Genomic DNA, 21522 nt, shown 5'->3' on the forward strand with positions numbered 1-21522 from the left:
AATAAAAAGGTGATCATCCTTTACTTCTTAACTCCACCGAAATAATTTCACCGAAATGTACTCTCAGGAACATTCTGCCCAAGTACAGCCATAATGTTAGCCCTAACCAAAAACTACACTCTCCCCACCGACACCCCCCCCCCCAAAAACCCCAGCCAACTTGTCACCCCATCTATCCTTCCTCTTGCATCTATACGTTAAGCCGCCAGTCCAATCTTTCCTTGAGCCATGCCTGACAATAGCTAAGATAGCCCAGTCCCAACCATGCTGCAAGTTTATCTGCCTTATCTATCAGGCCTCTTGTATGAAATGAACGCAGTTTCGTTTAGCAGTCTTACCTCGTTCTTTGCCTTCTCCGGCCTACCTTGATTACTTGATTTGCTCCTTTCCTCAAATGTACCAGCCTCCGACTTATCTCTTTTGTCACAATTTAAAGCCTCCCCCCCACCCCGAGTAGTACGATCTAATTTACCCATCAGGATTTTGGTCCATTTCCAATTCAGGTGCAACCCATCTTCCTTATACAGGTTACCTCTAACCCAGACGAGGTTCCACTGATCCAAAAATGCAAATCCTCGATGGCATTCAATATTGAGGCAATGCTAATAATATACTCAAAATGGACAAAAAGATGGAAAACAGAAAACACAACTTTAACAATCAAAGCTCAATAATCACAAAGTAAACTTTGTAGGGACTCTGGTTAGCTCAGGTTGGCTGGCCAGTAGGATTGCAATGCTGAGTCATGCCAGTGCTGTTTCAATTCCTGCACACTGGCTGAGGTTACCAAAAAGGGTAACACCTTTCAAATCTCACCCAAGGCATGATGGTCCTCAGATTAAACTCACCAGTCAACTACACGAGGACCATGGTAACTTTTACGTTACTTTAAGAAATATGCACTAAACAATTTATATTGTTAGACTACCACACACAGAAGGTTAAAAGATTTAGATTCTTAACACTTCTTTGCTCACCTGTCAAAAATGCGAGCCTCCTTCAGCACATTTCCCAAGTTGATGTAAGCATCCAAGAAATTAGGATCCAAGGTAACAGCCTAAAATTCAATTATAAACCATCATAAAATTCAATCGATAAAGTTGATGCTCTCCAACTTATCTTAAAAAATATTTGAATATTTTATAAAGCCAAGACTAACTTATGAAAAACTGAAGAATTTAAATATACAGTGGATTAAGACAGGACATCAGAACCTTTACAAGACTGACAATACATTGTTCAATAATGGAATTTCAGCTTATGTAAAAAGTTTGTGTAAACAATCCCGCCTCGAGTTTAACCACAGGCTTTGATGCTCAAGTTTTACAACAGAAATTAAATCATGGCAATCTCAGTAATTTCACAATAATTAGTAAACTAAATCATCTGTGATATTTATTGGACATATCAGCAAAGCTACTTCAAACAACTCAAAGGCATGGTTCATGTAATTACCTTCCATTCAGACAAGACACACCAAACCCTACTTGGTTACCCGATATTATAGTCAACATCCTTTGCGATAGCGCTAATTGCGTCTGAGCTGGACTGCTGCAATGGCTGCCACTTTTAATAGCAATTATAATTCATTATGATCATAAGCATCACTTTAGAATTATGTTGAACCTCACATTCCCTGATCTATACCAGTTCTGAAGGAGGGTCTAGGCCCGAAACATCAGCTTTCCTGCTCCTCTGATGCTGCTTGAGCTACTGTGTTCATCCTGCTCTACACCTTGTTAGCTCAGATTCTCCAGCTTCTGCAGTTCCTACTATCTCTATACTGTGTTACTTTGTTTAGGTAAAAACATAGAATTTACAATCAATTTCAGTGGTAGTAACAATGGGGAAGGGAAGAGCAAAGGAAGTGTTCTAAAAAAAAATCTTTTTTAATATTAAAAAAGGTCATTCACAGGCATGAACAAACAACACAGACACTGATCTGGAAACAAGGAGATCAGAACAGTTAAAATACAAACTGAAGAGATTTTTGTTTGAAAAGGAGCCAGACACGAGGTACAAGAAATAATTACAAAAAAAAAAGCAGCGAGATGCCCGAAGTCTTTGCCACCATGTGCAACGCAGAAACCCACGAGTGGCCAGAAAGTTTTAGAGAAAGATAGAGATAAGGAACTAAGTCAAATAAGGATGTACCGAAAAGGATGCGAACCTTGACTTCAGGTTGAGTAGGCAACACATGGTAGCAATCAATGGTCCCATTTGCCATCTGCTGAATGCAGGACAACTGAAGCCTGAATAGCCAGCTATCAGATGACAAATTAACACCAATGCATTCACCATAGCCACAAATCAGGTAAGAAAACTAGCAGGCTAACTTAAAACTCCCCATCACGTGCTACCACTACATTCGCCTGGCCTTCTGTGTTCCTCCAGCTTCACACAGCGTTATTGCTGCTTATTCACACATTACCAGATGTACTGAACTTAATCATGGATTTAAGACGATGCGGTCATGGGGGCAATTGAACAGTGGATCTTGTAGTTGGTGCAAGATTGCTGATTACTGGTGGTGAAGGGAGTGGAAGTGGTGCTAATCAAACTGGTTCTTTAGGCCTGCATGCTGAAAAAAAACCCCACAAGCTTCATGTGCTATCAGAGCTGCAGTCATCTAGACAAGTGATCAATTGGGATGGTTGATTCATAGATCCCTAGTGTGTGGAAACAGGCCCTTTGGCCCAACAAGTCCACACCAACCCTCACAGCATCCCTCCCAGACCCAACCTCACTTAATCTATACACCCCTTACACAATGGGCAATTTAGCATAGCCAATCCACCTAGCCTGCACATCTTTGGATTGTGGGAGGAAACTGGAGCAACCAGAGGAAATCCACGTAGACACGGGTAGAACATGCAAACTTCACACAGACAGTTACCCAAGGGTGGAATCGAACCCAGGTCCTTGGCGCTGTGAGGCAGCAGTGCTAACACTGAGCCACCGCGCTGCCCCTAATGGGAAGTATTCCCTCGCACTCCTGAATTGTGCCTGCAGATGGTAACTAAGCATGGGGAGTCAGATAGTAAGTTACTCACTGCAGAATTCCTAGCTTCTTATCTGCTTTTCCAGGCACAATATCAGTCACAAGTTCAGTATCTTTTGGTCAATGGTATGCCCCAGGGGGCATTCAGTGATGGTAATCTCATTCAATGAGAAAGGTTAGATTCCCTTGTGGGGATGGTTGCTGCCTGATACTTATGTAGCATGAATTTTACTTGCCAATCCTCAGCCCAAGCTTTGATATTTGATATTTTGTCCAGCTCTTTCTGCATTTGGACATTGACAGCTTCTGAATCTGAATCAGGAATGGTACTGAACATTGATTTATAATCAACGAGCATCCCCAATTCTGACCACATGATGGAGCCAAGATCACTGACGATGGAGCTGAAGACAATGGGCCTAGGACCTGAGGAACTCACGCAGGGATGGAGCTGCAATAACTATCCTGTAACAATCTCATCCACCTTCCTTTGAGCTGGGTGCAACTCCAAGCGGAAGAGAACTTTCCACTCTATTCCTATTCAATCAAGTTTTGCAGGGGCAACTTGGTGCCATAGCAGATCAATGGGCAGTCATTCTCCTCAGTTACGCAGCTCAGGTCTTTTGTCGAAGTTTGAACAAAAAGTCTGTAATGAAGGTCAAGAACAGCAAGATCTTGGCAGAACCCAAACTAATAGTCGGTCAGGTTATTGTTAAGTCAGTCTTGCTTGGTAGAGTAATTGAAAGTCTGCTCCATTAATTTATCAATGATCAAGAGTAGACCGATGGATTGGTAACAGGAAGCGTTAGATTTGGGGGAAGAGAGATAATGGGAACTGCAGATGCTGGAGAATTCCAAGATAATAAAATGTGAGGCTGGATGAACACAGCAGGCCAAGCAGCATTTGTGCTCCTGAGATGCTGCTTGGCCTGCTGTGTTCATCCAGCCTCACATTTTATTATCTTAGCATTAGATTTGTCCTGCTTTTATAGTCTACTGGACAATTTAGTCTACTGGACAATTTAGTCTACTGGACAATTTAGTCTACTGGACAATTTAGTCTACTGGACAATTTAGTCTACTGGACAATTTAGTACATTGTTAGATAAATGGAAATATTACAGCCGTGCTGGAACAGCTTGGCTAGACATGCAGTCGGTTCTGGTGCACCAATCATCAATATTATTGATTGCTGAACTGCTTCAGCCTTCCCATTTGCACGGATATGTTGGGACTCCACATCATTGATTATGGGGATATCTGTGGAGCCTCCTCCGCCAATAAAGGTGTTAACTGCCTATCACAATTGACTACTAGGTGTGGCAGGTCTGTCGTACTTGGATCTAATCTGATGGATATCACTTATGCTCCATAATTTGCCGCTTATGCTGACAGGCACACAGGATGTTTGATTTTGCAGCTCTGCCAGGTCAACTTTAGGCATGCCTGGTGCTGCTCCAAGTACACTCTACTGCACCTTCGATGGTACTGGCAGTGAAGTGGACCTTGTGGTTGTAGACTGTGTTGAAGTAAAATTCTTCTACTGCCGATGGCCTCCAAGTAGATGCTGTGGGCTTGGAGTTGCTAAATTATGGATAAAATCTAGTCTACTTAACAACCAACCGAGAAATGCTATACAACACTCAATGCAGTATACCTTCAGTGTGAAGCTAAGTCTTTGTCACCACAAGGAATCAGTGGTGGTGCCTGCAACAACACTATTGTAGACAAACGCCTCTGTAGCTAACGGACCAAGTATGTTTTCCGGCTTGTTGGTTCCCTCACCACTTATCTCAGACCCGGTCTAGCATTGTGTGCTTCAGGATTCAACCACCTCAGTCAGTAATAGTGCTGCCAAGCCACTCTTAGCGATAAATACTGACATCCCACACCCAGAACATATTCTCATCTCTTCCACCCTCACTGTTTCCTCCAAGTGGCGTTCAACATGGAGGAGTACTGATTCATCAGCTGAGAACTGGGGGTGGTGATCACACGGTGTGAGCAACCCTCTCCCAACTCCGTATTGACCTGTGCTGGGCCCATTTGACTGATGGGATAGTACCTACCAAAAGGACAGTAACTGGGGTACCTGGGACACTAGTTTACTCATGGAATCATACTCTGCCAACATTGTCAGTCTATGACACAGCTCTCCAATCTTGGCCCCAGCTCTCAGACATTTAGCAAGCTGGATTATGCAGGGTCAACGAAGTTCAGTGCATATCAAAAGACACTTGGTAGCACTGTGGGATGTAATTAAGCTTGCAAGGCATTTGACTGCAAAGTTCCATTCTTTTACAAAATAGAAGACAGATTATAAAATAAACTTGAATATCACTTTCACCAACTGATATCCTGAGCTGTAACCACCGCAACTTTTATAATTCCTTACCGAAAGAAGTCATTTTTTCTTAAATTTTAGAATGCTTATGAATAGTTTTCAATATATCGAGATACCAAATGAAATTGAGGAGAACTGGCAACCGGTTCTAGCAGTATCAGATTTTACATCAGAAACTTTCAATGTTAAAATGTCAAACTTGCTACTCTGGAACAAGAAAGCAATTCTTTAAAAAACCTACTGACATTAGAGGATTGGTGCAAGAAAAACTGTCAATTTACTGTTGTTATAAAGATGGAAATCATATACCAGAAATTACACCACCATTGCACAGAAAAAGTTGTGCGTTTACTCATGTTTCCAAATTCTGAAACTCATGACCTGTAACCTCATTAAAAACAAAAAAATTCCTCCAAGATACAGGGCCAAATGAATAGCATGGTGTAATTCAAGAACCTCACCACAATAACTTGACGGCTGAACAGAGACCGGATAATTCCCCAATGAAAGTATCCGAGGGATGGTCAGCCTTACACAAGATATACAGTCACAGCAAACAGGTAGCCTATCTAAATGAATCGCAAATTAAAAAAGTGAAAGTGAATGTAGGTCAAAAATAATATTGGTCTGTTTTTCATTCTTAATTAAGAACTTAAAGCTTGACTCAAGGATGTATTTAGACAGGCAAAACATATCCAGGATGGTCTTCTGGAAATTCAGGAAATCTAAACACTCAAGACAGCTGGATATTGAGACAGAAAGCACAGATTTCCACAGAAAGCTAAATGGCAAAAATCAAATACTCAGGTGATCAGATCATGCTATTAAATAAACACTTATTGTGTTTATGCGATCAAAACTGAAGTTACAACATCTCATTTTTGTTGAGAGGGAATATGTAAGTGTGGTGTCGAAAGTGTTGATCACTTGCCTTTTCAAAGTGGTGAATAGCCAGCCAAATCTCTCCTTGGGCATTGAACACACATCCAAGGTTACTCCAGGCAACAGCGAAGTTTGGCTGAGTCTCAATCGCTTTCAGGTAACAAGCCTTAATTAGTTTAATTGAAACAAGAGAGGGAACCAGGAAGAAGGGATGGGAGATTTGTCACACAGATTGAAAGGAAGCAAAAGAAAACTTTATTAGTGCTCCTTCTCACACCAGGCAAAAGTGAACCTGCAGCAAAGGCTAGCGCTGAATTCGCTCGCTGGCCCCATGAGAGCATGCGCAAAAACCTTGACCCACATGCAGCTAGTCATTTTTCAGTTATGAATTCGTGCAATAATACAGATCTCTTTTTTCAACCTTCACCATAATCAGACTACTTAGAACATGATAACATTTCTGCATTGTTTGCTGCAGAACCTGTTAACTTATCCAAAGAGTTTCTGCAGCTGTTTTATCAGATATCATGTCCTCTTCTGCTACAGATTTTATTAGCAATATGACCAGCAATAATTGTACAGAAGGGTAACTGAGTTTACAAAGGGCATTGAATGGCTCAGATTACATATTATCAATTGCCTTCAGATGTTCTTATAACAATGGATGTTTCACTAGCTACGAAAATTTGTGAAAGAGCAAAGTGCACAACCTCAAATGACAGTGCTGGATGAAGATAAAGGTCCCTGTAACGCAAAGCGCTATTGCCAATGCGCCACACACGGCTCTGCAACATGTTGCAGCGGCGTCACCAGCAGTTCGCAGGCGCAGATTTGGGGGAAAAAAAATTTTTAAAAAGAAGGAAAAAAGAAATCGCAGCACAGCGCACGCATGCGCAGATGCAAAACTGCAAAGTAAATAGCCAGCTGAAAAAGTTACCACTGGTAGTCCGCAGCACTTTGTACCTCAGGCACAGCAAAGAAATCACTAGAGATACAGGTGATCAATTGTCCAGGCTGTGAATTGATTACACATTGCCAATTTCACTGTACCCAAGAATAAATATATCACTATTAAAGCCAAATATCAAAACTAAAAATCACTAGTTCAATCAAAAAGATTAAAGATAGTTAGAATTCACAGAAGAACTAGAAAATTAAAAGTGTTACGACAGAGCAGCTGTACAAGGCCATGCTGCAGATATTATTCTTTTGACGCCAGTCAGAATTAACAGGCACCAGTGACAACCTGGACACTTTACTCAGAACTATCTAAGGTAGATGCTCAGCCAGCTATCCACTGAATAACGCTAGCGCTCGCAGGCGCATCGCCGCGCAGCCTATGCGTTACTGCAGGCTCACAGCGCATTATCAGTAGAGCAGAATGCTGCAAACCAAACAAAGAGGAAAGAAATTAACAAAATCAGTAGTTAGAAGCTTTACTGGTACTTTGTAGAGCTATTGCCAATTTTAAAATTTATAAATAATTTTTTCTAAGACAGTGGCTACTTTAAAAACACGCATCAAGTTGAACAATTTTTCTTCCAAATTACAGTTATTTTTCCCATTTTTAAGAAGTAAATAAGAATACTTATTTATTTAGACACTTTTTTTGGAAGCCACGAGACAGAAGAACTCAGGCATGGAGGCAAATTGTTTGTGGCAGTGCTACAAACCCGTTACCATTATTTCATCTCATTTTCAGGGTAGTCGATGATGGGAAGAGCAGACGGTGTCACCCCTAGATCCTGGCCTCGACCTCCGGTCAGCGAGGCACCTACAGGGGAGAGCTTTCACCCGCCTGAAACCTTCTATGTATAATATCAATCATGAAAACGAAAAAGACAAATAAGAAAGACAAAATAGTTAGTAAAGAGTCCAACAACATATTCCTGGATTTGTTCTAAAATGCAATCTTCTGAAAGAAAAAAAATACAGACAATTTCACGCTTATTTTCCAAAGCAGTTAATGTGTTTAGCATCAATTCATGCATTCAAAGTGCTCAAATGTACAACTGCGCCTGACAATGGCATGTTTGGGGTACCAGCTTTAAGAAACAAACTAAAAAGGTGGTGGTCTGCTAAAAAAGCATTGTATCACCGAATAGGAAAAAAGATTCTGTAGACTTAAAACTTTTGTTTCACCTATCTATTTAGAGGGGTTTAAATTTTGCCTATCCAAATTGAAAACACACACAGGCACGAGTCTGGTGGCAAGGGGTGGGCAAGGGAGGTGCGGGAGAGGATGGGATGGAGTGAGGATTGTTATTCTCCAATCTCCTTAACATACCAGACAGCCTCAAATTCAAGGAAGAAAGGGCCTCCATATCTCAAGAAAGTTGTATTTACAAACTAGCCACACTAAATATCTGCTGGTTTTGTCTTTTAAACGTACCGATCAGAGCTTTAAATGAAATCTCATTTTATACTTCATCGAACGAAACATCTAACTATCGCCTTCCACCGCTGAAATAAAGAAGTCAGCATCGAGGAGCAAGCGCCGTCTCACTTTATACAGATTGAAGCCGCAGTGGAATGCACTGAAAGTTAGCTCTCCATTCAACGGCCTGTGGGCTGAGGCACTATTTACCCCATTGATCACTGTCACCACACCTCCCCACAGCCACCCATCCACCCTGCCCTCTCACTCTACCCCATAAGCACACATACACAAAGTCAAATGGACAGCTACGCTGCGCAGACACTCCACTTTGCAAGCGCGCGGGACTCAGAATGTCAGGTTGAGGGACTCTGGATGAGGTCCCCCTCTCCTCCCATTCATTGCCCCTCTGTGGCTTTGCATAAGGTGGCTTTTAACTCTCCAAAAGGGTGTATTTGTATGTGTACATATACACACACACACACACACACACACACACACATGTATACATGTACATACACACACACACACATATATATATGTATATATACACACACACATACACATATCTTAAAATGAGAATTTGAAGTACGGGTGATCAACATCACTTAAATTCCAAGACTAAACTACATCAAAAGAAATTCAGCCGCTAGAAGCCACCTTATTAACTGAGCAAATCTGGTACATCAGTTCGTTTCTCAAGACGAAACCAGCAAGGCAGAGACAAGCTTTGATAACTCAAAATTTGGGATGTTACATGGCAACCACAGCTATTACAAGCGCAACCTTTCTTCCCATTAATGTTGACAGTCTGTGTGAGGAGTGCATACGGTGAAAGTAGCTGACGTGTCTCTGTAACAGAAACAGGATTTAAAAGAGGGAGGACTGTACTATTTCGTACTATTTCAGCCAATCCTTTTCAAAAGGAATCTTTACTTAACCATGGGAGCCTGTATTTCTTACTACACCTGTTCAGTCAGATTCCTCCAGCCATCTCTGACAAGTGGTGTACAGTTTATCATTTTCCGTCCTTACTATCCACTCAATATTACTACTATTCAGGATGATGGGTTGCTAACATGATTGTCTGAGAGTTTCTCTGCACAATGTGATTTCATTAACAACAACATCACTTACCTTGGCTTCTTCTAAGCGACCCAGGGCTTTAAGGAGGTTCCCCAGGTCACTGCGAACACAATACAAATCCTGTCAAAAGAACAGTAATAGGTTAATGATTCATGAAATTCTATCTGAAGAGCTTTTTGATTTTAAAATTGAAAATACAAAATCATACTAAGATCTCAACTGAGATTCTTAATTACATCTCTAAATTCTCCAGTCAATTTGCTGCTGAAACGTGACCCAACTATCTCACTTCATGTGTATTGTTCCTAAGCTATGCACAGAAATCTCAAAGTGCAAATTAAGCTGTTCAGTTGTTCCAGTCTACATACATCACTTCAATAAAAAAAGCAAATCATTTTTCAGACTACAGACCAAGGGGGGGGAAATAAATAACTAGCTGTCACATAAGCCGGTTTACAACAAGACTGGAGCTGTCATTTCTGTACAGCTAAGTATTTTGAAACTGAACAAACCCAAAAGCTATATGAAAAACAGCAAAAGGAAATTTGGTTTACAGGTACAATTAATTGCAACATGAATCTCTTATGGTAATTACAAGCAGGTCTCAGGTGGTGTTGCTTATAACTGACTTTGTAACAGGAAAGATGTTGATACTATAAAGATAATAAATTTAAAGTAACTATTAAGATAACTTATTTTATTGGCACTCAAGATTTTAACTTCAATCAAATTTCAGGACTACTACGTCCAAACGGATAACTGGGAATATCCAGCTCGGGTTCATGAGGGGTAGGTGACGTTTAACTAATTTGGTGGAATTCTTTGAGGGCATTACTTGCATGCTGGATAATGGGGGACCTGTGGATGTGGTGGATCTGGATTTCCAGAAGGCATTTGACAAGGTGCCACACCAAAGGCTGCTACATAAGATAAAGTTGCACGGAATTACAGGTAATGTATTGGCATGGATAGAGGAGTGGTTGACCAGTAGAAAACAGAGTAGGGGTAAATGTGTGTTTTTCTGGTTGCCGGTCATGGCTAGTGGTGTGCCTCAGGCATCAGTGCTGGGACCGCAACTGTTTACAATTTATACAGATGAATTGGAGCTGGGGACTAAGTGTGGTGTGTCAAAATCTGCAGATGACACTAAAGTGAGTGGTAGAGCAAGTGTGCCGAAGACACAGTCTGCAGAGGGATATAGATAGCCTAAGTGAGTGGGAAAAGGTCTGGCAGATGGAGTACAACGTTGATAAGTGTGAGGTCATCCATTTTGGTTGGAATAACAGCAAAATGGACGATGTTTTAAATGGTAAAAAAAACTGCAGCACACTGCTGTGCAGAGAATCTTGGGTGTCCTTGGGCATGAATCGCCAGAAGCAGGATTGCAGATGCAGCAAATAATTAAAAAGGCAAATGGAATTTTGTCTGTCATTGCTAGAGTGATGGAGTTTAAAAACAGGGAGGCTATGCTGCAGCTGTGTAGGATCCTGGTGAGGCCAAACCTGGAGTACTGTGTGCAGTTTTGGTCTCCTTACCTGAGAAGAGAGACGCATTTTGGTCTTGGGTGATCAACAATAGAGGGCAAGACAGCACAAAGGGGCATAATCATGAGCAAATCCAGCCTTGCACATACCAGATCTAGATCAAGAGCTCCGATTTAAATCATCCACTGCTACAGGCTACCATGTGTTTCCATCTCTGCAGCTGCAAGCCTGATCTAGCTCTCTGTTGCTCAGCATTCAAAGAGCCTGAGAGGTGGAATGCTTCACAAATTTGCACATCATTCTTGCGCAGGGATCACATTAATCATCTTTGTATTGTTCAGATTTTACTACATACTGCCGAAGTTAGTATCTATCCTGGTGAGATTAGACATGTCAGCTAACTCTACGCCCAAGGGTCACATTTAGCATTATTTTTCCCCCCTTATCTTGTAGCCAAACCAGGTTATCAAGCACAAGTCTAAATCTTCATAAAATGGGCAGATAGATAGTTTTAAGAATCACTATTACTGTAGAGGTTCCATAATTTATAGCAGTAGAATCACCACTAAATATAGATTTCACATTTGTGTGTTTGGTTATGGGCTTAGTGATATTCAATTAACAGCACTCTGTACAGCTAACTATGCACGTCTTGAGGGTCCACGCTTCTCCTGCTCCTCCAGAGAAGCCTGGAACCTACATTTACCTATTTCCACATCCATGAACCAAGAGGAAAAACGATGTAAGTGGAATCTATTTAGTGCTGAGTGCAGGTTGACAAAACTTCAAAATGACCTAACTGCTGATGGAAGACAGGACCTTTGTAAATTTGCAAGGAGTTTTAACTATGTGCCTACACATAGCAAGTACCTCTTGAGCGTTGCTGTTGGCAATCCAAGATCAACAAATGGACTACTAAATAGGATTCTCCTCAATCAGTCCTGAAAGATCCATTCAGCAACTGGACTGCAGATAGTCCTAACTGGGTATGCTTTGGGAGGTTTATCAATTTTGTGTTCACCTCACCAATTGGAGTCATTTCAACTGCAAATGACATCAAAAAGACTGAAAAATAAAAAAGTATGCCCTACATGAAATTAAAAAAAGCAAACAAAATTTCAGTTAGAAAACAAAACAGAACTATTCAAAGTGGAACTGCAGCTTAAATTTATATGGTCAGGTCAAATGGTAGTGAATAACCAACAATCCTTATACCAGAAAATGAAGTTTAAAAAATCTGACCAAAATTGCTTCCTTACTTACAGGATTGTACTGTAGGGCAGATACATAGGCTTGCACTGCACCCTCCATGTCTCCTGCTGCAACGAGTGCTGCTGCCAAGTTGATGTATCCATCTATAAAGTCTGGTTTGAGCCGAAGAGCATGTCGATAATGTTCAATAGCCTCCTGAAGTTGTCCACGCTCTTTATAGACATTTCCCAAGTTTGAATAGGCCTCAGCCAACATGGGGTTCTGTTTGATAGCCAGAGTGCTGAAGTGAGCAGACCTAAAGACAAAATGTTACGAACTTCTTACAAATTTATTCCTGATTTTCACTTCCTCACATTAAATAGTAACATGCAGTCAGTCTTCGCAATCAGACTAATTATTTTGTAAGAAGGTCAGTGAAATATCCATGCTCCTTTTAAATATATTACATTGACCCAATTGACCATGTAAAAAAGGCAGTTTGCTAAAAATTTTTCAATGAAAAAATTTTCATTCACTTAAGAGTCAGAGATGTACAGCACAGAAACAGACCATTCGATCCAACTCATTTATGTTAACCAGATATCCTAAATTAAATTAGTCCCATTTGCCAGCATTAGGCCCATTTCTCTCTAAATCCTTCCTATTCATGTACATTCTAGATGCCTTCTAAATATTGTAATTGTACCAGCCTCCACCACTCTCTGGGTGAAAAAGTTACCCCTTAGATCCCTTTTAAGTCTTCCCCCTCTCAGCTTATACTCAAGCCCTCTAGTTCTGGACTCTGCTACTCTTGGGGGGAAAAAAAAAGACCTAAATATTCAACCTATCCATGCCCTTCATGATTAGGAGGTCACGTTGCAGCTTACAGACCATGAGTTAGGCTGCTTTTGGAATGCTGCAATCCATTCTGGTCTCCATGCTATAGGAAAGATGTTGTTAAACTTGAATGGGCTAGAAAAGATTTACAACAATGTTGCCTGGGTGTGAGAGGCTGAATAGGCTGGGGCTATTTTCCCTGGAACAGTAGATGTCAAGGGTTGGTCTTATATGAAATGGATTGGCTTTCTGCGCATTACCTGTCCAACCTGCGACACTGGAAATGTATGGAGGAGAGAAGCAGAAGAACACCAGTGTTATCAGGTTCTTGTCTCCAAAGTTGCATGCAGTGCCTCTCAGCTGCCTCAAAATCTCCTGCTTGATATTCACGATGTGCCAGTTCTGCTAACCCTAGAATGAAAGCATGCATGTCACTGTTCTTATTTTCACCAGAACCAGGAGATGAAAAAAAATTGCTTCAAATCACAGTTTTTTAAAAAAAAAGAAAAAAAACACCAGTGAAACAACGGCACACAGGTCAACCACTCAAACACTTTTCACGAATATAGCGACTGCTGCAATGTTCTGTAAAACTGGACAACCAAAGCAGGAATTTATTTAATACAGCAAAACATGTCAAGGTCTCCTCATAGGAGCAAACAAGGATCCTACTTTAAAATTGAAGTGCTGCCTGACTGGGATCCAACGAGCACAAGGGTGATGGTTGAAACAGAAAAAAAAGGAAGATGGCAGGAAAGCAACAAAGGCATGAATGAAGATTTCAACAGCAAATGAGTGAGGCAGAGATGGGATCTGGTGAACATAGCTAATCTTCACAATGGGGTGGATATTGAAAGAAGCACACACTAGATTTAAGATGCACAAACAATGTCTTGAAAATAACATTCTTCCTCCTAAGTTACCAGTTTTGTAAGGTAAAATACTTTTCACAATACTGTCAATAAGATAGGCTAGGAGCATTGCACAAGCTTTAAATTTCAGCAACTCTGCCGACCATTACTCAATACAGAATTAAAAATTCAACGACATTTCTGCTCATCAGTCAAGAAGTGGTGTATTTTGTCTATTATCATGGAATACCAATATCATTTTAGTCCTGGAAAAAAAAATGCTGCAGGGCTTCATGACTTCTACCCTCCAATGAGGCAGCAGGCCATATTTTACCAAGTCTCAATACAGCTTGAGCCAACCTTCAAGCAACCATAGGGAACGAGCATGATTGTTGTACTTTCATACACTGACAAACATTTGGGCAAGTGAAGTAACTAAACCCACGTTAAAAAAATCAGTGAAATTCATTACTAGATAATGCTGCAATTATGTAGGTTAACTAACTAAAGTCATTAAATCCATGTCCCTTTTGTAACATTCATTTATCCCAAGGAGCAAGAATCCTGTCCATTGGGCAAGAGTGGAATCCATTCATGTCAGTTTCAGCAGATAGCCCATTTTTGATGGTGCTGGCTCAAATCCGTGAAACCACTGAACCATGAAGGCCAATTAAACTGTCCACTCAGGAGACAAATGTCAGTTGGGTAGATTTGCTGAAAGCCAAATAATATTCTTCGCGAAAATAAAAGCATTTGATGAACTGTACTCAGCTTCCCACAAGACATTTGATAAGGTACAGAAAATAAAATTCCATGGTGTAAGATTAACATATTGGCATGACTTTAGCTAACAGAACACAGACGGACAAATTTCTATCCGCCTCCCCTTCCCCTCCCCCATTTCAGTAGAAGGGCCTCGACCCAAAACGTCAGCCTCCTGCCCCTATGATGCTGCTTGGGCTGATGTGTTCATCCAGCTCTACACCTTGTTATCTCAGATTCTCCTGCATCGACAGTTCCTCCTAGCTCTCCCACAGACATAAATTGGTTGGTTTCTATCTGAAAAGATATGAGTAGAAGAGTTTCAACTTTTTACAACTTCCTATAAAATGCCCTGGGTTAAAAGGCACGGCTGCCAAATTTGCAAACACGAAGACAGATAGGAAAGAAACCTGTGCAGAGAACATAAGGGGGCTTCAAACATACGTATAGGTTAAATGAGTTGATAAAGATTTGATTTGATGTGCATGAATCACAAGAGATTAGTATCCAGATAATTAGGAAAGCTAACAGAATGCTATTCTTTATTAAGAGCTGAACTAAAAAGAAACGTAGGCAGGCATTGCTTCAATTACACAGGGGATTAGTGAGATCAAATCTTGATTAGTGTGTACAGCATGTCTTATTTAAGGAAAAATTCTAACACATTGGAAGAAGTTCAGACAGGGTTTAGGTTGTTTTAGAATGGTTGGACAGGCTTCCTTGGAGTTAGCAGTAACAATGTGACAAAAACAGACAAAGATTCTGAGAGGTCTTAGCAAGATGCATAGTAAAGATGTTTCCTCTGCTATGAAAATCCAGAAATAGGGATCACTTTAAAAATAAGCGGTAACCAATTTAAGAAGATGATGAGAATTTTAAAAAAACTCTAAAGGGTCACAAGTCTTTGAAATGGTCTTCCTGAAAAGGCACTGCAAGTGGGAGAGTCTTTTTTTTAAAAAAATCATAAGGTAGAGAGATTATTGGTAAACGTGGGGTGAAAGATCATCAGGGTTAGGGAGATGCAGAATAATCAGATCAACTATCCCATTCTCTTAAGTCAACACACCTATTCCAGGTATTATTCTCATAAAGATATGAGTTATTGCAGTCTCTGAGCATCAGAGGGATACTCTTGCATTACAGAGGGACAACTAATGTTGTGTTTAACCGGAGGGTCACACATCTCAGATGAGGGGGTGAGGTTCAAAAGGCAGGACTTCCATGGTGACCTGTCAGCGCAGGAATTGAACCCCTGTGCTGTTGACAACATTCTGAATTGCATCTGTGTTCAGCCAACTGAGCTCACCAACCCCTTTATAAATCAAGTAAGCCTGCATTGAAGCATATCAATTCTTAAATTAAAAAAGATCAAAGCTGCATACATTATTCAAGATGTGGTCTCACCAACGTAACTGGAGCATAACATCCATACGTTTGTTCGACTTCTCTCATGAAGGATAGCACCCCATCTTGATTACACACTGAACATGCAGGTAACTTTTGCAATACAAAACAGAACACACAAATCCCTTTGTATATAAGAATTCGGTCAGTATTCTCTAATATCTGTATTGTTTATTTTCCGCCACTAAATTTAACAGCTTCACTTTTCCATGCATGATACCCATCTGCCAAATTTTTGCTACTTAACCCATCTCCATCTTCCTCAAAACATATTTTTCTGCCTATCTTGATGTCATCAGCAAATGTAGCTATCATTCCTTTGAAATTATACATACCGTAATCTTTTATTTCACATTATTTTTGATTGTGGAATGAATTGGGAAATAGGTAGAGGAAGGACTTGCTGTATTTGTAAAAGTGGGTTACTGATATCTATTGAGGGTCACTTTACACTGTTGCTTTGCAAGCAGTGGAAGAAGCAGTAAGAGGTGACAGCACAGTAACAGGGTTTATACAAAGTGAGATGTGATTGACAAGTATTCGATTGGATTGCGTAAATGGGACCAGTTACAGATACCAAATGTCATCAGTCTTTACAACAATTCTGATTGGTTCATGAGTTATTTAATAGCTGTGGGTGTGAATGATACAGTAAGAATGCTCAGACCTCCCAAAGGGAACTGGTATGCCCTCCCCCATCCTTTCCTCCCTCTCTGTAGTAAAATATCTGAAGCTAAAGAAAGCTAGTAGTTTTCTTCCACCATTTGCTGTAAAGTTGTTGCTTTTAATCAACGTCATAATTTGTGAAGTGCTGCTTTGTGCTTCCTGAAGGGAACTGAAACAGAAAACTGAAGGGCTGGAGAAACAAAAGGAAAATCCTAGTGAACCTGCACCTGCAGGACTTGCGCTACTGAAGTCAATCGCTGAATTTTTCTTCCCCCTTCCTCCCAACGTATGTTTTTTTTTGCTGTGTGATTTAAGGGCTTTAGAAGAGGGTTAAGATATTTATATTAATATTAATATTAATGAGATTCCATTTCTACAGGTCTGGAGCATTTAAGACACTGCAATCCATGTGGCATACATGCACCAGTGGTCTTCAGAAAGAGTTCCAGGATTTTGACCCAGTTACAGAGAGGAACAGCAAAGTAGTCCCCATTCTGGTAACCCTATTATAAGAAGGATGTTATTAAACTGGAAAGGGTACAAGGACGATTTACAGAAGGATGTTACCAAGGCTGGGAGTTTCGAATTATAAGGAGGCGCTGGTTAGGCTAGGACTTCTGGACTCCCGGTGCACAGGACCTTGAAGAGTGGCCTCATAGAGGTTTATAAAATTGTGAGCAGCACAGTCAAGGTGAATTGCTAAGGTTTCCCCCCGCCCCCCTGCTTAGGGAAACTACAGGGAGGGGAAAGACTTAAAAGGAATCTGATGAACAACTTTTTCAGAGAGTGGTGTGTACGTGAAGCTGGTAGAGGCAGGTACAATGACAACATTTAAAAAGATACCTGGGCAGGGAATCGAATGAGCAAGGGTTTGAGTGATATCGGCCAAGTGCAAGGCAAATGGGACTAGTGCAGTTAAGGAAACCTGGGCCAAAGGGCCGATATCCATGCTGAATGGCCATGACTCTACACAGATGAAGGGAGATCTTAGAAAGGGTTTGCAAGTGGGGGCAATCATTTGTTGTTTGTGTGTCTTATGTGGTATAGGTCATGGCTTTGGGAGGTTCAAAGGAAGGCCAGCTACTGCAATAAATCTTACATCTCGCCCACAATTCTATCACTGTTCGCCAGTGATGGCAAGTGAAAGTTGAAGGTGGTGCCAAACAAGCAGACAGCTTTATTCTGACTATTACACTCCCAGAATCATTTTAGATCCACACTTAACAATAAGCAGGGTTTTCAGTCGCAGTCCTAATTGTGTCTCAAATGATAAACAGCATTTGAGGGGGAAAACTAGTAGCATGTAACTGAGAATTCAAGCTCCTGACCTACTTTTGTAGTTAGTGTATTAAAATCTCAGTCAATAGTAACACGCAGGATGTCAATGGTGATGGGTTCAGTGATAGCAATGCATTGAATGTAATGGGTGGTAGCTAGAATCACTCGTTAGTGACAATCTTGGTCTGGCACAGTTGCCAATGTTACTTGTCATTTCAGCCTACCCCAAAATGTTATCCAGATCTTTCTGAATATGGGCACAGACAGATCAGAGAAATTAAGAATGATATTGAATATTGTACAAATCACCACGCATCCCAAAACTCCTTACACTGACAGGAAGATCACTGCGGAATCAACTAAAAACGACTAGGCCTGGAACACTACATTGGAAGGACTCCAGCATCAATGTCATCAAACAACCTAATCATCTTCACTGTACTCAGAAAGACTCCAACAAACAGCTTCCCTTGCAGCACATTGACATTTTGCAATCAGACGTCTATATATCCAAAGTCTGTTGCAACACTTTGATCAAACTTCACCACGACTTGAATCGCCAGTTAAATATGACTTGCCTTGAACAAATTCAGACTGGCTCTCCTCACTTGATGAATGCCTTTCCAACGAAATGCTCATTTCAGCTCCAATAATTATTACCTATAACGTCCCCGCTGCGTATAACAGACTAACAGACGTGTACTTTGATGTTTGATATGGAGTGGGGGGAGAAGACAATGTCATCTCACATTCACCAGGGCAGAATCACAAGAATATCAAATCTCAAAACGGGGCTATAATTTACATACATGAAGTAAGAATGCTGACGGCTGGCCAGTGGACTCATTGTTTTAGAGAATGCACCAGGGAAAAAAGTTAAGAATCAAAATATTGTTTAAATTCAAACCAGACAAGTTTACTGACTGGTCGGGACAATGCCAGGAGCAACGCATCAGGGAATGGCTTCGAATGAAAAGCAATGTGTAGACATGCTCTGTTTGCAAACATGGCACTACATGAAAATACAGTCAGATTAAGACCAATGCCTGCAACAGTTCTACTTTTGTTTGTTTCAGAATTCTTATGTGCATTAGATCTATATTTAGCTGACTGAAATTATTGTCATTATTGAGAAGTGATGAAGCAGGTCTTCTCCATCCAGTAACCTAACCCAAATTTTCACTTAGCCCCTTGTTGTTCAACCTTTGCCTCACTCACTCACTCCTGTTGTGAAGATTAAGTGAAAAGTACACATTTAACATTTCACAAGTCCTCCACCCCAGCAGAGATTTCCCTTCAGATCCTAAATACCAAACAAAAGTTGGATCTAAATCATTGACACAGTTGTCAGATGATTTCTACTAAGGTTTTCTTGTGACCTCCCATGTTAAACACAATTCCTCCAGCACATGCAGGATCCAAGAAGCTTGTGGCATTTGACAAATGGCATTCACCGCTTTGTGTTTTAGTTTATTTTTTATTTTCATTATTACCCAGAGAACATCAAGTTTGATTATTCTTTCCCTTCAGTGAAAACTACTTGCTTTTACTCGAGCACTTTATTCCCTGCATTGATCCTTTACAGCTCCACCCATACAATAGCTTTTGACCCCCAATTTAGCTGGCCTTTCATACTTCTCACTAAAATTCCCCATTTCCCAGTGGAGCACTTTTACTCCTGCAGGGCAGCTGAATGTTCCTCCTGCAGAACGTGGGAGGTAAGGGGCACCACTAGTGTCCTTGCTGACTACATCTGCGGGAAGTGCACCCAACTCTAGCTCCATGAAAACCGCGTTAGGGAACTGGAGCTGGATGAACTTCAGATCATTCGGGAGGCAGAAGGGGTTATTGAGAGGAGTTACAGGGAGGTAGTCACTTCTCAGGTACAAGAAAAAGGCAGATGGGTTACGGTCAGGGGACGGAAAGGGAACCGGCAGGCAGTACAGGGATCCCCTGTGGCCATTCCCCTCAACAATAAGTATACCGTTTTGGATACTGTTTGGGGGGGGGGGGGGGGTACTTACCAGGGGAAAGCAGTGGGGCACAGGTCTCTGGCACAGAGTCTGTCCCTGCTGCTCAGAAGGGAAGGGGGAAGAGGTGCAGAGCAGTAGTCATTGGGGACTCCATAGTTAAGGGGACAGATAGGAGGTTCTGTGGGGACGAGAGACACTCACGGTGGCGTGTTGCCTCCCAGGTGCCAGGGTGTGTGATGTCGCTGATCGTGTTTTTGGGATCCTTAAGGGGGAGGGGGAGCAGCCCCAAGTCGTGGTCCACATTGGCACCAACAACATAGGAAGAGAGATGGGGATTTAAGGCAGAAATTCAGGGAGCTAGGATGGAAGCGGAGAGCTAGGACGAACAGAGTTGTTGTCTCTGGTTTGTTGCCCATGCCACGTGCTAGTGAGGCGAGGAATAGAGTGAGAGAGTTGAACACGTGGCTACAGGGATGGTGCAGGAGGGTGGGTTTTGGATTCTTGGATAATTGGGGCTCTTTCTGGGGTAGTTGGGACCTCTACAAGCAAGATGGTGTTCACCTGAACCAGAGGGGTACCGATATCCTGGGGGGGGAATATGCTAAGGCTATTCGGGTGGGTTTAAAGTAATTCAGCAGGGGGATGGGCACCAAAATTGTAGTTTGACTATAGAAAAGGTTGAGAGTAGGGTGGTCCGAAATAAAGTTTCAGGGATGCAAGATGGCACCGGCAAGCAAGAATTTGGTTTGAAGTGTGTCTACTTCAATGCCAGGCGCGTCCGGAATAAGGTGGGTGAACTTGCAGCATGGGTTAGTACCTGGGACTTCGATGTTGTGGCCATTTCGGAGACATGGATAGAGCAGGGACAGGAATGGTTGTTGCAGGTTCCAGGATTTAGATGTTTCAGTAAGAACGGGGGGAGGTGTGGCATTGTTGGTCAAGGACAGTATTACAGTTGCAGAAAGGATGTTTGGGGACTCGTCAACTGAGGTAGTATGGGCTGAGGTTAGAAACAGGAAAGGAGAGGTCACCCTGTTGGGAGTTTTCTATAGGCCTCCGAATAGTTCCAGAGATGTAGAAGAAAGGATAGCAAAGATGATTCTCGATAGGAGTGAGAGAGACAGGGTAGTGGTCATGAAAGACTTCAACTTTCCAAATATTGACTGGGAACACTATAGTTCGAGTACTATAGATGGGTCAGTTTTTGTCCAGTGTGCGCAGGAGGGCTTCCTGACACAGTATGTAGATAGGCCAACAAGGGGCGAAGCCACATTAGATTTGGTACTGGGTAATGAGCCTGGCCAGGTGTTAGATTTGGAAGTAGGTGAGCACTTTGGTGATAGCGATCACAATTCTATTATGTTTACTTTAGTGATGGGAAGGGAT

At 41.5% G+C, this 21522-nt stretch overlaps 1 protein-coding gene and 1 non-coding gene across 3 annotated transcripts in view; both read right to left on the reverse strand.

Annotated features, from left to right (window-relative positions):
• LOC125459054 (UDP-N-acetylglucosamine--peptide N-acetylglucosaminyltransferase 110 kDa subunit) overlaps positions 1-21522 on the reverse strand; it is an 81686-nt gene that overhangs the window by 49246 nt on the left and 10918 nt on the right. For both annotated transcript variants that reach the window (XM_048544978.2, XM_048544979.2), the window contains exons 2-6: positions 13463-13613; positions 12438-12681; positions 9742-9810; positions 6277-6393; positions 978-1057 (exon numbers count right to left, since the gene is read on the reverse strand). In XM_048544978.2, coding sequence (XP_048400935.1) covers positions 978-1057; positions 6277-6393; positions 9742-9810; positions 12438-12681; positions 13463-13613 — 661 coding nt within the window. The remainder of the gene's footprint in view (positions 1-977; positions 1058-6276; positions 6394-9741; positions 9811-12437; positions 12682-13462; positions 13614-21522) is intronic.
• LOC125459083 (U6 spliceosomal RNA) lies at positions 11440-11542 on the reverse strand. Its single transcript, XR_007248955.1, has one exon. It is a non-coding gene; the product is annotated as a U6 spliceosomal RNA (small nuclear RNA).

Source organism: Stegostoma tigrinum, chromosome 15, assembly GCF_030684315.1.
Source record: "Stegostoma tigrinum isolate sSteTig4 chromosome 15, sSteTig4.hap1, whole genome shotgun sequence".
Taxonomy (NCBI): Eukaryota; Metazoa; Chordata; class Chondrichthyes; order Orectolobiformes; family Stegostomatidae; genus Stegostoma; species Stegostoma tigrinum.